This window comes from Taudactylus pleione, unplaced genomic scaffold (assembly GCF_031769625.1).
Source record: "Taudactylus pleione unplaced genomic scaffold, aTauple2 ptg000696l, whole genome shotgun sequence".
NCBI classification, from domain to species: Eukaryota; Metazoa; Chordata; class Amphibia; order Anura; family Myobatrachidae; genus Taudactylus; species Taudactylus pleione.
In genome coordinates, this window is record NW_028285098.1 from 1,026,354 (window position 1) to 1,047,754 (window position 21,401).

The 21,401-nt window shown below is 45.7% G+C and overlaps 1 protein-coding gene and 1 long non-coding RNA gene across 2 annotated transcripts in view; one reads left to right on the forward strand and one right to left on the reverse strand.

The window, feature by feature from the left end:
• The window catches only part of LOC148477727 (Fc receptor-like protein 3), a 99,974-nt gene extending 88,264 nt beyond the window's left edge, over positions 1 to 11,710 (forward strand). The window contains exons 8-11 of the mRNA XM_088456304.1: positions 2,820 to 3,080; positions 3,170 to 3,442; positions 8,801 to 9,091; positions 11,625 to 11,710. Coding sequence (XP_088312430.1) covers positions 2,820 to 3,080; positions 3,170 to 3,442; positions 8,801 to 9,091; positions 11,625 to 11,710 — 911 coding nt within the window. The remainder of the gene's footprint in view (positions 1 to 2,819; positions 3,081 to 3,169; positions 3,443 to 8,800; positions 9,092 to 11,624) is intronic.
• LOC148477726 (uncharacterized) overlaps positions 1 to 21,401 on the reverse strand; it is a 274,964-nt gene that overhangs the window by 95,285 nt on the left and 158,278 nt on the right. The window lies entirely within an intron of this gene.

The following is a 21,401-nucleotide window of genomic DNA, read 5'->3' on the forward strand; positions in this document are numbered from 1 at the left end:
ACAGTGTGTATGTCCCTTCCCTGTGATCTGTAACCTCTGCACATTGTACTGTAATATAGTCAGTCACAGTCTGTATGTCCCTTCCCTGTGATCTATAACTAACCTCTGCACATTATACTGTAATATAGTCAGTCACAGTCTGTATGTCCCTTCCCTGTGATCTATAACTGTAACCTCTGCATATTGTACTGTAATATAGTCAGTCACAGTCTGTATGTCCCTTCCCTGTGATCTGTAACCTCTGCACATTGTACTGTAATATAGTCAGTCACAGTCTGTATGTCCCTTCCCTGTGATCTGTAACCTCTGCACATTGTACTGTAATATAGTCAGTCACAGTCTGTATGTCCCTTCTCTATGATCTATAACTAACCTCTGCACATTATACTGTAATATAGTCAGTCACAGTCTGTATGTTCCTTCCCTGTGATCTATAACTGTAACCTCTGCACATTGTACTGTAATATAGTCACAGTGTGTATGTCCCTTCCATGTGATCTATAACTGTAACCTCCGCACATTGTACTGTAATATAGTCACAGTGTGTATCTCCCTTCCATGTGATCTATAACTGTAACCTCTGCACATTGTACTGTAATATAGTCAGTCACAGTCTGTATGTCCCTTCCCTGTGATCTGTAACCTCTGCACATTGTACTGTAATATAGTCAGTCAGTCTGTATGTCCCTTCCCTGTGATCTATAACCTCTGCACATTGTACTGTAATATAGTCACACAGTCTGTATGTCACTTCCCAGTGATCTATAACTGTAACCTCTGCACATTGTACTGTAATATAGTCACTGTCTGTATGTCCCTTCCCTGTGATCTATAACTGTAACCTCTGCACATTGTACTGTAATATAGTCAGTCACAGACTGTATGTCCCTTCCCTGTGATCTATAACTGTAACCTCTGCACATTGTACTGTAATATAGTCACACAGTCTGTATGTCACTTCCCAGTGATCTATAACTGTAACCTCTGCACATTGTACTGTAATATAGTCAGTCACAGTCTGTATGTCCCTTCCCTGTGATCTATAACTGTAACCTCTGCACATTGTACTGTAATATAGTCAGTCACAGTCTGTATGTCCCTTCTCTATGATCTATAACTAACCTCTGCACATTATACTGTAATATAGTCAGTCACAGTCTGTATGTTCCTTCCCTGTGATCTATAACTGTAACCTCTGCACATTGTACTGTAATATAGTCACAGTGTGTATGTCCCTTCCCTGTGATCTATAACTGTAACCTCTGCACATTGTACTGTAATATAGTCACAGTGTGTATGTCCCTTCCATGTGATCTATAACTGTAACCTCCGCACATTGTACTGTAATATAGTCACAGTGTGTATGTCCCTTCCATGTGATCTATAACTGTAACCTCTGCACATTGTACTGTAATATAGTCAGTCACAGTCTGTATGTCCCTTCCCTGTGATCTGTAACCTCTGCACATTGTACTGTAATATAGTCAGTCAGTCTGTATGTCCCTTCCCTGTGATCTATAACTGTAACCTCTGCACATTGTACTGTAATATAGTCACACAGTCTGTATGTCACTTCCCAGTGATCTATAACTGTAACCTCTGCACATTGTACTGTAATATAGTCAGTCACAGTCTGTATGTCCCTTCCCTGTGATCTATAACTGTAACCTCTGCACATTGTACTGTAATATAGTCAGTCACAGACTGTATGTCCCTTCCCTGTGATCTATAACTGTAACCTCTGCACATTGTACTGTAATATAGTCAGTCACAGTCTGTATGTCCCTTCCCTGTGATCTATAACTGTAACCTCTGCACATTGTACTGTAATATAGTCAGTCACAGTGTGTATGTTCCTTCCCTGTGATATATAACTGTAACCTCTGCACATTGTACTGTAATACAGTCAGTGTGTATGTCCCTTCCCTGTGATCTATCACTGTAACCTCTGCACATTGTACTGTAATATAGTCAGTCAGTCTGTATGTATGTCCCTTCCCTGTGATCTATCACTGTAACCTCTGCACATTGTACTGTAATATAGTCAGTCAGTCTGTATGTATGTCCCTTCCCTGTGATCTATAACTGTAACCTCTGCACATTGTACTGTAATATAGTCAGTCACAGTCTGTATGTCCCTTCCCTGTGATCTGTAACCTCTGCACATTGTACTGTAATATAGTCAGTCACAGACTGTATGTCCCTTCCCTGTGATCTATCATTGTAATCCCTTCCCTGTGATCTATCACTGTAACCTCTGCACATTATACTGTAATATAGTCAGTCACAGTCTGTATGTTCCTTCCCTGTGATATATAACTGTAACCTCTGCACATTGTACTGTAATATAGTCAGTCAGTCTGTATGTCCCTTCCCTGTGATATGTAACTGTAACCTCTGCACATTGTACTGTAATATAGTCAGTCACAGTCTGTATGTCCCTTCCCTGTGATCTATAACTGTAACCTCTGCACATTGTACTGTAATATAGTCAGTCACAGTGTGTATGTTCCTTCCCTGTGATATATAACTGTAACCTCTGCACATTATACTGTAATATAGTCAGTCACAGTCTGTATGTCCCTTCCCTGTGATCTATAACTGTAACCTCTGCACATTGTACTGTAATATAGTCAGTCACAGTGTGTATGTTCCTTCCCTGTGATTTATAACTGTAACCTCTGCACATTGTACTGTAATATAGTCAGTGTGTATGTCCCTTCCCTGTGATCTGTAACCTCTGCACATTGTACTGTAATATAGTCAGTATGTATGTCCCTTCCCTGTGATATATAACTGTAACCTCTGATGTTCTGTAGGAGCTGCCGTGAGACCTGTGGTGACCCTCACTCCTAATTATTACAATATATTCATCCATGAATCAGTGACTATAACATGTGATACAGGATCTGCTGCTGGAGAGACACAGGGATATTACTGGTATAAAGACAATAAACCAGTACATGGAAACCAGCAGAGCATTGAGATTGTACATGCCATATTATCAGACAGTGGAGATTACCAGTGCAGGACCAGTACTGTTGGTTACAGTCACCCCGTCACACTGGATGTTATTCTTGGTGAGTTACCCGGCACAGCTCCTCACTTCCCCCTTGTTGTGCTTCTGTTATTCTCATTTACACGTCAGTAATATTGTTTTATATCTTAGGGTATCTCATCCTGCAGAGACCCCCCTCAGTCTATGAAGGAGACCCCCTGACACTGAGATGTCACAATGTGACGGGATATCCTGGAATAAACACAGTATTTTACAAGGACGGTGTAATAATGAGACCCCCAGCAGTCACCGACTCTCTGTATATTAGTAAAGTGGATATAAATATGACCGGCACATATAATTGTACACAGCAATTATTACACCTTAATGATGATGATCCTCGTTATTATAATTACTCTAACACATCTTATATCTCAGTGACAGGTGAGCTGCCCTAGTAATGTGATATATTATTATCTATGTTACAGTTTTATAATTGCTCACAATTTGTTACTTATATAATTAGATAATTGTGTTGTGAGTGACAGGTAATTCAGCCAATCAGGAGTAGCAGATGAAGCACCTGTATGGGTAGAAGGAGAAATTCGGGAAAATTACCCAGAGTCTCCCCACTTCCATATTTGTTACTGATAGGAAGAAAGGGAAATCATTTCCCCTGACAAATGATACAAGTAGCACATTATACCGGTAACCTATTGTGTGTTAGTTGTTATATTGCTTTTTTTCTGTGCCATGTGCCCCTGGGCCAGGGACAAATCCAGGGGAAGGATCGTTCCCCCCCACCCAAAACACAGGCAGAGGAGACTGCTGCTGCTGATCAGCCTCCCTGGAGCTACCGCAGCCCAGCAAACAGCAGCGTGTGCTGGAGGGACACAGGCTACTGCCACAGACAGGTTAGGGGTGGGGGGGCGCTGACCCTCCATCAAGTCCATGTAATTAGAACCCATTCCCTCCCCCTCTTTGCCCCTGGCTGAATGTGATTTATATGCGGGCAGGGGGATTCTCCTCCTCATACAAGTCACATGTCCCTGCCCCAAATGTATAATTCTACTCCTACCCCCACATCCATGGTAATAACAGTACACAGAAGATTCCTGTGCCTCCCTCCTCTCCTCCACGTGTGCCTCTGCCTCCTCTCCCTGTGTGTATCTACAGTATATGCCCATCTTCAGCTGCTCCCCATGTATGTCTCTACCACCACCTCTACATGTGTATCTCTGCCACCCTGCTCCCCATGTATGTCTCTACCACCACCTCTACATGTGTATCTCTGCCATCCTGCTCCCCATGTATGTCTCTACCACCACCTCTACATGTGTATTCCTGCCACCCTGCTTCCCATGTATGTCTCTACCACCACCTCTACATGTGTATCTCTGCCACCCTGCTCCCCATGTATGTCTCTACCACCACCTCTACATGTGTATCTCTGCCACCCTGCTCCCCATGTGTCTCTACCACCACCTCTACATGTGTATCTCTGCCACCCTGTTCCCCATGTATGTCTGTACATGTGTATCTCTGCCACCCTGCTCCCTATGAATGTATCTACCACCACCTCTACATGTGTATCTCTGCCACCCTGCTCCCCATGTATGTCTCTACCACCACCTCTACATGTGTATCTCTGCCACCCTGCTCCCCATGTATGTCTCTACCACCACCTCTACATGTGTATCTCTGCCACCCTGCTCCCCATGTATGTCTCTACCACCACCTCTACATGTATGCCTCTACCACCACCTCTGCATGTGTATCTCTGCTACCCTGCTCCCCATGTATGTCTCTACCACCACCTCTACATGTGTATCTCTGCCACCCTGCTCCCCATGTGTGCCTCTACCACCACCTCTACATGTGTATCTCTGCCACCCTGCTCCCCATGCATGTCTCTACCACCACCACCTCTACATGTGTAACTCTGCCACCCTGCTCACCATATATGTCTCTACCACCACCTCTACATGTGTATCTCTGCCACCCTGCTACTCATGTGTGCCTCTGCCTCCTACTCCCATCTTCACGTATGCCTCGTCCCCCACCACACGTGTGTCTCTGTTCCGACATGTATGTCTGTCCCCTCACCTCTACATGTGTGCCTCTGTCCCTATAAAGGAGAGAGGAGAGGTAGCCCTGACAAAAGTAACAGACCTTATGCAATGTGTAGGGTGCGCCATTTTTCAGGTGATATTTTTGGAAATATGGCTCCGTGCATAACAGGAGTTACTGGGTGTCAATTGGGCTGAAACTGGGCACGCACACATAAGAGAGCAGCTGTGTCATGGGTGTAGTGCCAGAGTTGTGCATACGCTAAGGGGAGACCTATCTCAGTGGTATCTCCTGCACCAGCATAGGGCGGGTACCAATGGTAGTGATGGCTCTTGGGGGCGGTGCGGAGATCTGTGTGACTCAGAACAAGGAAGATACTCAGATTAGACTTTGGATTGCGGCTGGTGTATGGAATTTATGCATGAGTCTCAGAATCAGGCCCTAAAGCTTTGTACGCACCTGAAAGACTGATCAGCAGCTGATGGTTGTTCATACACCCTGACCAACCATCATCTGGCACAGGCAGAGCCGGCCCTGGCCAATTTGGTGCCCTAGGCAAAATTTTTACTGGTGACCCCTACACACACACACATATATATATATATACACACACACACACATATATATATACACACACACACATACATAGTAATGTTCCTGTAGTAGTGCCCATTTACAGTAGTAATACCCCCCATAGCAGTGGCGTAACTACAGTCTCCGGAGCCCAGGGAAAGAAGAACGGCGCCCCCCAGTCCCCCCACCCCACAAACACGCGACAAGAATATTGTGCGCCTCCGCCGCGCAGCAAAAAAATGGGCACGGTCAAATAACAAGGGGCATGGTCACTTTAAATGGGGCGAGCAAACATGACATGCCACCCATTTCTCGTCACTCTGGGAACATTCCTTTACATATGCTCCTTATCTATATGGTGGTTTCTCACAATGTGGAAATGTATCCTCCCTGGGATGATGGCGTCTTCAGTCGGTATTCACTATTCATGTAGGTCACATTGTCCGGAAGATGCCTGTTTGTGTAGGAATATTAATAAGGTCATCATCATACAACAGCGTTTCACCCAGATGTGTGCCCCTGTGTCTCTCAGCCACACCATCTCCCCCTGAGTCATCTCTCAGCACACCATCGCTTCCCCCTCCTGCATCGTCTCTCAGTCACACCATCTCCCCCTGAGTCATCTCTCAGCACACCATCGCTTCCCCCTCCTGCATCGTCTCTCAGTCACACCATCTCCCCCTGAGTCATCTCTCAGCACACCATCGCTTCCCCCTCCTGCATCGTCTCAGTCACACCATCTCCCCCTGAGTCATCTCTCAGCACACCATAGCTTCCCCCTCCTGCATCGTCTCTCAGTCACACCATCTCCCCCTGAGTCATCTCTCAGCACACCATTGCTTCCCCCTCCTGCATCGTCTCTCAGTCACACCAGCCCCCCCTGAGTCGTCTGTTAGCACACCATCGCTTCCCCCTCCTGCATCGTCTCTCAGTCACACCATCTCCCCCTGAGTCATCTCTCAGCACACCATCGCTTCCCCCTCCTGCATCGTCTCTTAGCCACACCATCCCCCCGAGTCGTCTGTTAGCACACCATCGTTTCCCCCTCCTGCATCGTCTCTCAGTCACACCATCTCCCCCTGAGTCGTCTGTTAGCACACCATCGCTTCCGCCTCCTGCATCGTCTCTCAGCCACACCATCTCCCCCTGAGTCGTCTGTTAGCACACCATCACTTCACCCTCCTGCATCGTCTCTCAGCCACACAATCTCCCCCTGAGTCGTCTGTTAGCACACCATCGCTTCCCCCTCCTGCATCGTCTCTCAGTCACACCATCTCCCCGAGTCATCTGTTAGCACACCATAGCTTCCCCCTCCTGCATCGTCTCTCAGCCACACCATCTCCCACTGAGTCGTCTGTTAGCACACCATCGCTTCCCCCTCCTGCATCGTCTCTCAGCCACACCATCTCCCCGAGTCGTCTGTTAGCACACCATAGCTTCCCCCTCCTGCATCGTCTCAATGGCGAGCGAACAAATTCCTTCTTTTTGTGGACTGTATGGGCATGGTACTGTACTTCCACCGTCACTGCACGTCACTCCCAGGTACTAATACTGAAGGGGATCTATACACCACCCTGTGTATTTGATGGACACACACGCGCTGACACAGACGCACACACGCTGACACAGACGCACACACATGCCGACAGATGCACACACGCTGACATATATACGCGCACACATGCCGACACAGGTCCACCCACGCTGATATATGCACACACGCTGACACAGGTGCACCCACGCTGACAAAGCCTACACAGGAACACACATACACCTCTTTCAAATACAGCCAGCCTGAGCCAAATACATACAACAGATGTAAAAGTCATCTCCCACAGGCACCTTCCACCCCCACTGGCACTACACATAGGTACTCACTTGCAGTGCAGATCCAGAGCACAGGGGAAGGAGAAGAACTCAGTATCTGACAGGTGTCACCCGGCGCCGGTAGCAAGCCCTCAGGATCAGCAGCATGCAGCAGAATGAATGATAGGAGACCTGCCTTAGAGGGGCTGCGCGCTTTTGCTGCAGCTCCCCCTACAGTCAGCCCCAGCACTAGCAGGCTGCTCAAGTCATTCACACACAGTAATTGTCGTCTGTCAGGGAGCATTGGTTCCGGCGCGGGGGGGAAGCAGAGAGCGGGCGGTGCAGGTATGATGCTGCAGGGCCATCGTATGCCCCTGGGATTCTTGAGTCGCCCCTAGGCATTTGCTTATAATAACAACTGTACACATAAGTCAGTGCTCATATACCATGGCTGTACACATAAGTCACTGCTCTTTTATCACAGCTGTACACATAAGTCACTGCTCCTATACCACGGCTGTACACATAAGTCACTGCTCCTATACCACGGCTGTACACATAAGTCAGTGCTCCTATACCACGGCTGTACACATAAGTCACTGCTCCTATACCACGGCTGTACACATAAGTCACTGCTCCTATACCACGGCTGTACACATAAGTCACTGCTCCTATACCACGGCTGTACACATAAGTCACTGCTCCTATACCACGGCTGTACACATAAGTCACTGCTCCTATACCACGGCTGTACACATAAGTCACTGCTCCTATACCACGGCTGTACACATAAGTCACTGCTCCTATACCACGGCTGTACACATAAGTCACTGCTCCTATACCACAGCTGTACACATAAGTCACTGCTCCTATACCACAGCTGTACACATAAGTCACTGCTCCTATACCACGGCTGTACACATAAGTCACTGCTCCTATACCACGGCTGTACACATAAGTCACTGCTCCTATACCACGGCTGTACACATAAGTCACTGCTCCTATACCACAGCTGTACACATAAGTCAGTGCTCCTATACCACGGCTGTACACATAAGTCACTGCTCCTATACCACGGCTGTACACATAAGTCAGTGCTCCTATACCACGGCTGTACACATAAGTCAGTGCTCCTATACCACAGCTGTACACATAAGTCACTGCTCATATATACCACAGCTGTACACATAAGTCACTGCTCATATACCACAGCTGTACACATAAGTCAGAGCTCATATACCACAGCTGTACACATAAGTCAGAGCTCATATACCATGGCGTAGAGCTCCCCCAGCCCTGTGTCTCCTTCATTACACATCAGCAATTTTTAAGTTTAATAATTTCCTCTTGCAGAGCGGTTCTCATATCCTGAAATAAAAATGACACCAGACACAATAACGGAAGGTGATCACATGACCCTGACATGTGACACGACCCTCGCTCCTCTCAGGGGTGTCACAGAGCTGAGATTTGCTTTCTACAGAGATGGGCGCAATGTGCAGGAATTCAGTGCATCAGATACATACAGGGTTCTGTCAGCGCAGCTGGAGCATGCTGGGAAATATACCTGTGATGTCAGAGCTCGCAGCGGCAGTGTGAGGAAGACGAGTCATGTGACCTATATAGAGATACATAGAATACAAGGTGAGTGATAAATCCTGGCCCGGTCCCTGCTCAGAGCATCACATGTACTCTCATTGGGGCTGATGTAGTACTAAGTGCAAATTGTGCTAATTCTCACTGTGCATGGTCATAAACACATCTTACTCCATAGAACTCACCTGCACAGTCGTGTCAATACTTAAAGTGAGTGTGCCAGAATGTAGGGATCTGGGTGGGAAGTTGGCGTGATGTTGTAGGCTGTGTACAGAGCAATGTATTTGAATGCAGACTTTACTTGCTCCAGGTACACTGACAGGTGAGGAGTGTGACTGGGGCAGTACACCTGTCAGACTATAACGCAGGTGTCCTATGGGGAGGACAGGACCAGGTACACTGACAGGTGAGGAGTGTGACTGGGGCAGTACACCTGTCAGACTATAACGCAGGTCCTATGGGGAGGACAGGACCAGGTACAATGACAGGTGAGGAGTGTGACTGGGGCAGTACACCTGTCAGACCATAACGCAGGTGTCCTATGGGGAGGACAGGATCAGGTACACTGACAGGTGAGGAGTGTGACTGGGACAGTACACCTGTCAGACCATAACGCAGGTGTCCTATGGGGAGGACAGGACCAGGTACACTGACAGGTGAGGAGTGTGACTGGGGCAGTACACCTGTCAGACCATAACGCAGGTGTCCTATGGGGAGGACAGGACCAGGTACACTGACAGGTGAGGAGTGTGACTGGGGCAGTACACCTGTCAGACCATAACGCAGGTGTCCTATGGGGAGGACAGGACCAGGTACACTGACAGGTGAGGAGTGTGACTGGGACAGTACACCTGTCAGACCATAACGCAGGTGTCCTATGGGGAGGACAGGACCAGGTACACTGACAGGTGAGGAGTGTGACTGGGGCAGTACACCTGTCAGACCATAACGCAGGTGTCCTATGGGGAGGACAGGACCAGGTACACTGACAGGTGAGGAGTGTGACTGGGGCAGTACACCTGTCAGACCATAACGCAGGTGTCCTATGGGGAGGACAGGACCAGGTACAATGACAGGTGAGGAGTGTGACTGGGGCAGTACACCTGTCAGACCATAACGCAGGTGTCCTATGGGGAGGACAGGACCAGGTACACTGACAGGTGAGGAGTGTGACTGGGGCAGTACACCTGTCAGACCATAACGCAGGTGTCCTATGGGGAGGACAGGACCAGGTACAATTACTGGTGAGGAGTGTGACTGGGGCAGCACACCTGTCAGACCATAACGCAGGTGTCCTATGGGGAGGACAGGACCAGGTACACTGACAGGTGAGGAGTGTGACTGGGGCAGTACACCTGTCAGACCATAACGCAGGTGTCCTATGGGGAGGACAGGACCAGGTACACTGACAGGTGAGGAGTGTGACTGGGGCAGTACACCTGTCAGACCATAACGCAGGTGTCCTATGGGGAGGACAGGACCAGGTACAATGACAGGTGAGGAGTGTGACTGGGGCAGTACACCTGTCAGACCATAACGCAGGTGTCCTATGGGGAGGACAGGACCAGGTACACTGACAGGTGAGGAGTGTGACTGGGGCAGTACACCTGTCATACCATAACGCAGGTGTCCTATGGGGAGGACAGGACCAGGTACAATTACTGGTGAGGAGTGTGACTGGGGCAGCACACCTGTCAGACCATAACGCAGGTGTCCTATGGGGAGGACAGGACCAGGTACACTGACAGGTGAGGAGTGTGACTGGGGCAGTACACCTGTCAGACCATAACGCAGGTGTCCTATGGGGAGGACAGGACCAGGTACACTGACAGGTGAGGAGTGTGACTGGGGCAGTACACCTGTCAGACCATAACGCAGGTGTCCTATGGGGAGGACAGGACCAGCCTGCAGTTTTAGTATTTAAAACAATGCCAAATGGGGAAATGTGGGTGTTAAACATACAGCCTAGTAGTGTGTATCCCCCGTCTTAAGGTTGTTTCATGTCATCTGTGTGTAGTTCCAGCGCATGTGCTACCCCTGCCCACTGGATTGTAATTGGATAGTAGTTTCCCCCTCTGCATATGGAAGATAAATACTCCCATTATACATACATTTTGTTTAGCTGTAATTTACACCATTTTACAACTCCCTCTGGGGCCTGTTTATCAATTATAATTTGTAGGATATCCCCACAAATGATAAGTGTCCCCTAAATGTATCTATAGGGGACTGCAGCAGATCTCACCTTCTACCACATGTAACATTTCCCCATATCCCTCTCCTCAGATTACACCGTACAGAATATAATAAGACTGGTGCTGTCCGGGTGTATATTAGTTACTACCACATGTGACATTTCCCCATATCCCTCTCCTCAGATTACACCATACAGAATATAATAAGACTGGTGTTGTCCGGGTGTATATTAGTTACTACCACATGTAACATTTCCCCATATCCCTCTACTCAGATTACACCGTACAGAATATAATAAGACTGAGGCTGTCCGGGTGTATATTAGTTACTGCTGCCTGTCTCACCTTCTACCACATGTAACATTTCCCCATATCCCTTTCCTCAGATTACACCGTACAGAATATAATAAGACTGGTGCTGTCCGGGTGTATATTAGTTACTGCCGCCTGTCTCATCTTCTACCACATGTAACATTTCCCCATATCCCTCTCCTCAGATTACACCGTACAGAATATAATAAGACTGGTGCTGTCCGGGTGTATATTAGTTACTGCCACCTGTCTCACCTTCTACCACATGTAACATTTCCCCATATCCCTCTCCTCAGATTACACCGTACAGAATATAATAAGACTGGTGCTGTCCGGGTGTATATTAGTTACTACCACATGTGACATTTCCCCATATCCCTCTCCTCAGATTACACCATACAGAATATAATAAGACTGGTGTTGTCCGGGTGTATATTAGTTACTACCACATGTAACATTTCCCCATATCCCTCTACTCAGATTACACCGTACAGAATATAATAAGACTGAGGCTGTCCGGGTGTATATTAGTTACTGCCGCCTGTCTCATCTTCTACCACATGTAACATTTCCCCATATCCCTCTCCTCAGATTACACTGTACAGAATATAATAAGACTGGTGCTGTCCGGGTGTATATTAGTTACTGCCGCCTGTCTCATCTTCTACCACATGTAACATTTCCCCATATCCCTCTCCTCAGATTACACCGTACAGAATATAATAAGACTGGTGCTGTCCGGGTGTATATTAGTTACTACCACATGTGACATTTCCCCATATCCCTCTCCTCAGATTACACCATACAGAATATAATAAGACTGGTGTTGTCCGGGTGTATATTAGTTACTACCACATGTAACATTTCCCCATATCCCTCTACTCAGATTACACCGTACAGAATATAATAAGACTGGTGCTGTCCGGGTGTATATTAGTTACTACCACATGTGACATTTCCCCATATCCCTCTCCTCAGATTACACCATACAGAATATAATAAGACTGGTGTTGTCCGGGTGTATATTAGTTACTACCACATGTAACATTTCCCCATATCCCTCTACTCAGATTACACCGTACAGAATATAATAAGACTGGTGCTGTCCGGGTGTATATTAGTTACTGCCGCCTGTCTCATCTTCTACCACATGTAACATTTCCCCATATCCCTCTCCTCAGATTACACTGTACAGAATATAATAAGACTGGTGCTGTCCGGGTGTATATTAGTTACTGCCGCCTGTCTCATCTTCTACCACATGTAACATTTCCCCATATCCCTCTCCTCAGATTACACCGTACAGAATATAATAAGACTGGTGCTGTCCGGGTGTATATTAGTTACTACCACATGTGACATTTCCCCATATCCCTCTCCTCAGATTACACCATACAGAATATAATAAGACTGGTGTTGTCCGGGTGTATATTAGTTACTACCACATGTAACATTTCCCCATATCCCTCTACTCAGATTACACCGTACAGAATATAATAAGACTGAGGCTGTCCGGGTGTATATTAGTTACTGCTGCCTGTCTCACCTTCTACCACATGTAACATTTCCCCATATCCCTTTCCTCAGATTACACCGTACAGAATATAATAAGACTGGTGCTGTCCGGGTGTATATTAGTTACTGCCGCCTGTCTCATCTTCTACCACATGTAACATTTCCCCATATCCCTCTCCTCAGATTACACCGTACAGAATATAATAAGACTGGTGCTGTCCGGGTGTATATTAGTTACTGCCACCTGTCTCACCTTCTACCACATGTAACATTTCCCCATATCCCTCTCCTCAGATTACACCGTACAGAATATAATAAGACTGGGGCTGTCCGGGTGTATATTAGTTACTGCCGCCTGTCTCATCTTCTACCACATGTAACATTTCCCCATATCCCTCTCCTCAGATTACACCATACAGAATATAATAAGACTGGTGCTGTCCGGGTGTATATTAGTTACTGCTGCCTGTCTCACCTTCTACCACATGTAACATTTCCCCATATCCCTCTCCTCAGATTACACCGTACAGAATATAATAAGACTGGTGCTGTGCGGGTGTATATTAGTTACTGCTACCTGTCTCACCTTCTACCACATGTAACATTTCCCCATAACCCTCTCCTCAGATTACACCGTACAGAATATAATAAGGCTGGTGCTGTCCGGGTGTATATTAGTTACTGCTGCCTGTCTCACCTTCTACCACATGTAACATTTCCCCATATCCCTCTCCTCAGATTACACCGTACAGAATATAATAATACTGGTGCTGTCCGGGTGTATATTAGTTACTACCACATGTAACATTTCCCCATATCCCTCTCCTCAGATTACACTGTACAGAATATAATGAGACTGGTGCTGTCCGGGTGTATATTAGTTACTGCTGCCTGTCTCACCTTCTACCACATGTAACATTTCCCCATATCCCTCTCCTCAGATTACACAGTACAGAATATAATAAGACTGGTGCTGTCCGGGTGTATATTAGTTACTGCTACCTGTCTCACCTTCTACCACATGTAACATTTCCCCATATCCCTCTCCTCAGATTACACTGTACAGAATATAATGAGACTGGTGCTGTCCGGGTGTATATTAGTTACTACCACATGTAACATTTCCCCATATCCCTCTCCTCAGATTACACTGTACAGAATATAATAAGACTGGTGCTGTCCGGGTGTATATTAGTTACTGCCACCTGTCTCACCTTCTACCACATGTAACATTTCCCCATATCCCTCTCCTCAGATTACACCGTACAGAATATAATAAGACTGGTGCTGTCCGGGTGTATATTAGTTACTGCCGCCTGTCTCATCTTCTACCACATGTAACATTTCCCCATATCCCTCTCCTCAGATTACACCGTACAGAATATAATAAGACTGGTGCTGTCCGGGTGTATATTAGTTACTGCCACCTGTCTCACCTTCTACCACATGTAACATTTCCCCATATCCCTCTCCTCAGATTACACCGTACAGAATATAATAAGACTGGGGCTGTCCGGGTGTATATTAGTTACTGCCGCCTGTCTCATCTTCTACCACATGTAACATTTCCCCATATCCCTCTCCTCAGATTACACCATACAGAATATAATAAGACTGGTGCTGTCCGGGTGTATATTAGTTACTGCTGCCTGTCTCACCTTCTACCACATGTAACATTTCCCCATATCCCTCTCCTCAGATTACACCGTACAGAATATAATAAGACTGGTGCTGTGCGGGTGTATATTAGTTACTGCTACCTGTCTCACCTTCTACCACATGTAACATTTCCCCATAACCCTCTCCTCAGATTACACCGTACAGAATATAATAAGGCTGGTGCTGTCCGGGTGTATATTAGTTACTGCTGCCTGTCTCACCTTCTACCACATGTAACATTTCCCCATATCCCTCTCCTCAGATTACACCGTACAGAATATAATAAGACTGGTGCTGTCCGGGTGTATATTAGTTACTACCACATGTAACATTTCCCCATATCCCTCTCCTCAGATTACACTGTACAGAATATAATAAGACTGGGGCTGTCCGGGTGTATATTAGTTACTGCCGCCTGTCTCATCTTCTACCACATGTAACATTTCCCCATATCCCTCTCCTCAGATTACACCATACAGAATATAATAAGACTGGTGCTGTCCGGGTGTATATTAGTTACTGCTGCCTGTCTCACCTTCTACCACATGTAACATTTCCCCATATCCCTCTCCTCAGATTACACCGTACAGAATATAATAAGACTGGTGCTGTGCGGGTGTATATTAGTTACTGCTACCTGTCTCACCTTCTACCACATGTAACATTTCCCCATAACCCTCTCCTCAGATTACACCGTACAGAATATAATAAGGCTGGTGCTGTCCGGGTGTATATTAGTTACTGCTGCCTGTCTCACCTTCTACCACATGTAACATTTCCCCATATCCCTCTCCTCAGATTACACCGTACAGAATATAATAAGACTGGTGCTGTCCGGGTGTATATTAGTTACTACCACATGTAACATTTCCCCATATCCCTCTCCTCAGATTACACCGTACAGAATATAATAAGACTGGGGCTGTCCGGGTGTATATTAGTTACTGCCGCCTGTCTCATCTTCTACCACATGTAACATTTCCCCATATCCCTCTCCTCAGATTACACCGTACAGAATATAATAAGACTGGTGCTGTGCGGGTGTATATTAGTTACTGCTACCTGTCTCACCTTCTACCACATGTAACATTTCCCCATAACCCTCTCCTCAGATTACACCGTACAGAATATAATAAGGCTGGTGCTGTCCGGGTGTATATTAGTTACTGCTGCCTGTCTCACCTTCTACCACATGTAACATTTCCCCATAACCCTCTCCTCAGATTACACCGTACAGAATATAATAAGGCTGGTGCTGTCCGGGTGTATATTAGTTACTGCTGCCTGTCTCACCTTCTACCACATGTAACATTTCCCCATATCCCTCTCCTCAGATTACACCGTACAGAATATAATAAGACTGGTGCTGTCCGGGTGTATATTAGTTACTACCACATGTAACATTTCCCCATATCCCTCTCCTCAGATTACACCGTACAGAATATAATAAGACTGGGGCTGTCCGGGTGTATATTAGTTACTGCCACCTGTCTCACCTTCTACCACATGTAACATTTCCCCATATCCCTCTCCTCAGATTACACCGTACAGAATATAATAAGACTGGTGCTGTCCGGGTGTATATTAGTTACTACCACATGTAACATTTCCCCATATCCCTCTACTCAGATTACACCGTACAGAATATAATAAGACTGGTGCTGTCCGGGTGTATATTAGTTACTACCACATGTGACATTTCCCCATATCCCTCTCCTCAGATTACACCATACAGAATATAATAAGACTGGTGTTGTCCGGGTGTATATTAGTTACTACCACATGTAACATTTCCCCATATCCCTCTACTCAGATTACACCGTACAGAATATAATAAGACTGGTGCTGTCCGGGTGTATATTAGTTACTGCCGCCTGTCTCATCTTCTACCACATGTAACATTTCCCCATATCCCTCTCCTCAGATTACACTGTACAGAATATAATAAGACTGGTGCTGTCCGGGTGTATATTAGTTACTGCCGCCTGTCTCATCTTCTACCACATGTAACATTTCCCCATATCCCTCTCCTCAGATTACACCGTACAGAATATAATAAGACTGGTGCTGTCCAGGTGTATATTAGTTACTACCACATGTGACATTTCCCCATATCCCCCTCCTCAGATTACACCATACAGAATATAATAAGACTGGTGTTGTCCGGGTGTATATTAGTTACTACCACATGTAACATTTCCCCATATCCCTCTACTCAGATTACACCGTACAGAATATAATAAGACTGAGGCTGTCCGGGTGTATATTAGTTACTGCTGCCTGTCTCACCTTCTACCACATGTAACATTTCCCCATATCCCTTTCCTCAGATTACACCGTACAGAATATAATAAGACTGGTGCTGTCCGGGTGTATATTAGTTACTGCCGCCTGTCTCATCTTCTACCACATGTAACATTTCCCCATATCCCTCTCCTCAGATTACACCGTACAGAATATAATAAGACTGGTGCTGTCCGGGTGTATATTAGTTACTGCCACCTGTCTCACCTTCTACCACATGTAACATTTCCCCATATCCCTCTCCTCAGATTACACCGTACAGAATATAATAAGACTGGGGCTGTCCGGGTGTATATTAGTTACTGCCGCCTGTCTCATCTTCTACCACATGTAACATTTCCCCATATCCCTCTCCTCAGATTACACCATACAGAATATAATAAGACTGGTGCTGTCCGGGTGTATATTAGTTACTGCTGCCTGTCTCACCTTCTACCACATGTAACATTTCCCCATATCCCTCTCCTCAGATTACACCGTACAGAATATAATAAGACTGGTGCTGTGCGGGTGTATATTAGTTACTGCTACCTGTCTCACCTTCTACCACATGTAACATTTCCCCATAACCCTCTCCTCAGATTACACCGTACAGAATATAATAAGGCTGGTGCTGTCCGGGTGTATATTAGTTACTGCTGCCTGTCTCACCTTCTACCACATGTAACATTTCCCCATATCCCTCTCCTCAGATTACACCGTACAGAATATAATAAGACTGGTGCTGTCCGGGTGTATATTAGTTACTACCACATGTAACATTTCCCCATATCCCTCTCCTCAGATTACACTGTACAGAATATAATGAGACTGGTGCTGTCCGGGTGTATATTAGTTACTGCTGCCTGTCTCACCTTCTACCACATGTAACATTTCCCCATATCCCTCTCCTCAGATTACACCGTACAGAATATAATAAGACTGGTGCTGTCCGGGTGTATATTAGTTACTGCTACCTGTCTCACCTTCTACCACATGTAACATTTCCCCATATCCCTCTCCTCAGATTACACCGTACAGAATATAATAAGACTGGTGGTGTCCGGGTGTATATTAGTTACTGCTGCCTGTCTCACCTTCTACCACATGTAACATTTCCCCATATCCCTCTCCTCAGATTACACCGTACAGAATATAATAATACTGGTGCTGTCCGGGTGTATATTAGTTACTGCCGCCTGTCTCATCTTCTACCACATGTAACATTTCCCCATATCCCTCTCCTCAGATTACACCGTACAGATTATAATAAGACTGGTGCTGTCCGGGTGTATATTAGTTAATGCCGCCTGTCTCACCTTCTACCACATGTAACATTTCCCCATATCCCTTTCCTCAGATTACACTGTACAGAATATAATGAGACTGGTGCTTTCCGGGTGTATATTAGTTAATGCCGCCTGTCTCACCTTCTACCACATGTAACATTTCCCCATATCCCTCTCCTCAGATTACACCGTACAGAATATAATAAGACTGGTGGTGTCCGGGTGTATATTAGTTACTGCTGCCTGTCTCACCTTCTACCACATGTAACATTTCCCCATATCCCTCTCCTCAGATTACACCGTACAGAATATAATAAGACTGGTGCTGTGCGGGTGTATATTAGTTACTGCTACCTGTCTCACCTTCTACCACATGTAACATTTCCCCATAACCCTCTCCTCAGATTACACCGTACAGAATATAATAAGGCTGGTGCTGTCCGGGTGTATATTAGTTACTGCTGCCTGTCTCACCTTCTACCACATGTAACATTTCCCCATATCCCTCTCCTCAGATTACACCGTACAGAATATAATAAGACTGGTGCTGTCCGGGTGTATATTAGTTACTACCACATGTAACATTTCCCCATATCCCTCTCCTCAGATTACACTGTACAGAATATAATGAGACTGGTGCTGTCCGGGTGTATATTAGTTACTGCTGCCTGTCTCACCTTCTACCACATGTAACATTTCCCCATATCCCTCTCCTCAGATTACACCATACAGAATATAATAAGACTGGTGGTGTCCGGGTGTATATTAGTTACTGCTACCTGTCTCACCTTCTACCACATGTAACATTTCCCCATATCCCTCTCCTCAGATTACACCGTACAGAATATAATAAGACTGGTGGTGTCCGGGTGTATATTAGTTACTGCTGCCTGTCTCACCTTCTACCACATGTAACATTTCCCCATATCCCTCTCCTCAGATTACACTGTACAGAATATAATAATACTGGTGCTGTCCGGGTGTATATTAGTTACTGCTGCCTGTCTCATCTTCTACCACATGTAACATTTCCCCATATCCCTCTCCTCAGATTACACCGTACAGAATATAATAAGACTGGTGTTGTCCGGGTGTATATTAGTTACTACCACATGTGACATTTCCCCATATCCCTCTCCTCAGATTACACCATACAGAATATAATAAGACTGGTGTTGTCCGGGTGTACATTAGTTACTACCACATGTAACATTTCCCCATATCCCTCTCCTCAGATTACACCGTACAGAATATAATAAGACTGGGGCTGTCCGGGTGTATATTAGTTACTGCTGCCTGTCTCACCTTCTACCACATGTAACATTTCCCCATATCCCTTTCCTCAGATTACACCGTACAGAATATAATAAGACTGGTGCTGTGCGGGTGTATATTAGTTACTGCTACCTGTCTCACCTTCTACCACATGTAACATTTCCCCATAACCCTCTCCTCAGATTACACCGTACAGAATATAATAAGGCTGGTGCTGTCCGGGTGTATATTAGTTACTGCTGCCTGTCTCACCTTCTACCACATGTAACATTTCCCCATATCCCTCTCCTCAGATTACACCGTACAGAATATAATAAGACTGGTGCTGTCCGGGTGTATATTAGTTACTACCACATGTAACATTTCCCCATATCCCTCTCCTCAGATTACACTGTACAGAATATAATGAGACTGGTGCTGTCCGGGTGTATATTAGTTACTGCTGCCTGTCTCACCTTCTACCACATGTAACATTTCCCCATATCCCTCTCCTCAGATTACACCGTACAGAATATAATAAGACTGGTGCTGTCCGGGTGTATATTAGTTACTGCTACCTGTCTCACCTTCTACCACATGTAACATTTCCCCATATCCCTCTCCTCAGATTACACCGTACAGAATATAATAAGACTGGTGGTGTCCGGGTGTATATTAGTTACTGCTGCCTGTCTCACCTTCTACCACATGTAACATTTCCCCATATCCCTCTCCTCAGATTACACCGTACAGAATATAATAAGACTGGTGCTGTCCGGGTGTATATTAGTTACTGCCGCCTGTCTCATCTTCTACCACATGTAACATTTCCCCATATCCCTCTCCTCAGATTACACCGTACAGATTATAATAAGACTGGTGCTGTCCGGGTGTATATTAGTTAATGCCGCCTGTCTCACCTTCTACCACATGTAACATTTCCCCATATCCCTTTCCTCAGATTACACTGTACAGAATATAATGAGACTGGTGCTTTCCGGGTGTATATTAGTTAATGCCGCCTGTCTCACCTTCTACCACATGTAACATTTCCCCATATCCCTCTCCTCAGATTACACCGTACAGAATATAATAAGACTGGTGGTGTCCGGGTGTATATTAGTTACTGCTGCCTGTCTCACCTTCTACCACATGTAACATTTCCCCATATCCCTCTTCTCAGATTACACCGTACAGAATATAATAATACTGGTGCTGTCCGGGTGTATATTAGTTACTGCCGCCTGTCTCATCTTCTACCACATGTAACATTTCCCCATATCCCTCTCCTCAGATTACACCGTACAGATTATAATAAGACTGGTGCTGTCCGGGTGTATATTAGTTAATGCCGCCTGTCTCACCTTCTACCACATGTAACATTTCCCCATATCCCTTTCCTCAGATTACACTGTACAGAATATAATGAGACTGGTGCTTTCCGGGTGTATATTAGTTAATGCCGCCTGTCTCACCTTCTACCACATGTAACATTTCCCCATATCCCTCTCCTCAGATTACACCGTACAGAATATAATAAGACTGGTGGTGTCCGGGTGTATATTAGTTACTGCTGCCTGTCTCACCTTCTACCACATGTAACATTTCCCCATATCCCTCTCCTCAGATTACACCGTACAGAATATAATAAGACTGGTGCTGTCCGGGTGTATATTAGTTACTGCCGCCTGTCTCATCTTCTACCACATGTAACATTTCCCCATATCCCTCTCCTCAGATTACACCGTACAGATTATAATAAGACTGGTGCTGTCCGGGTGTATATTAGTTAATGCCGCCTGTCTCACCTTCTACCACATGTAACATTTCCCCATATCCCTTTCCTCAGAT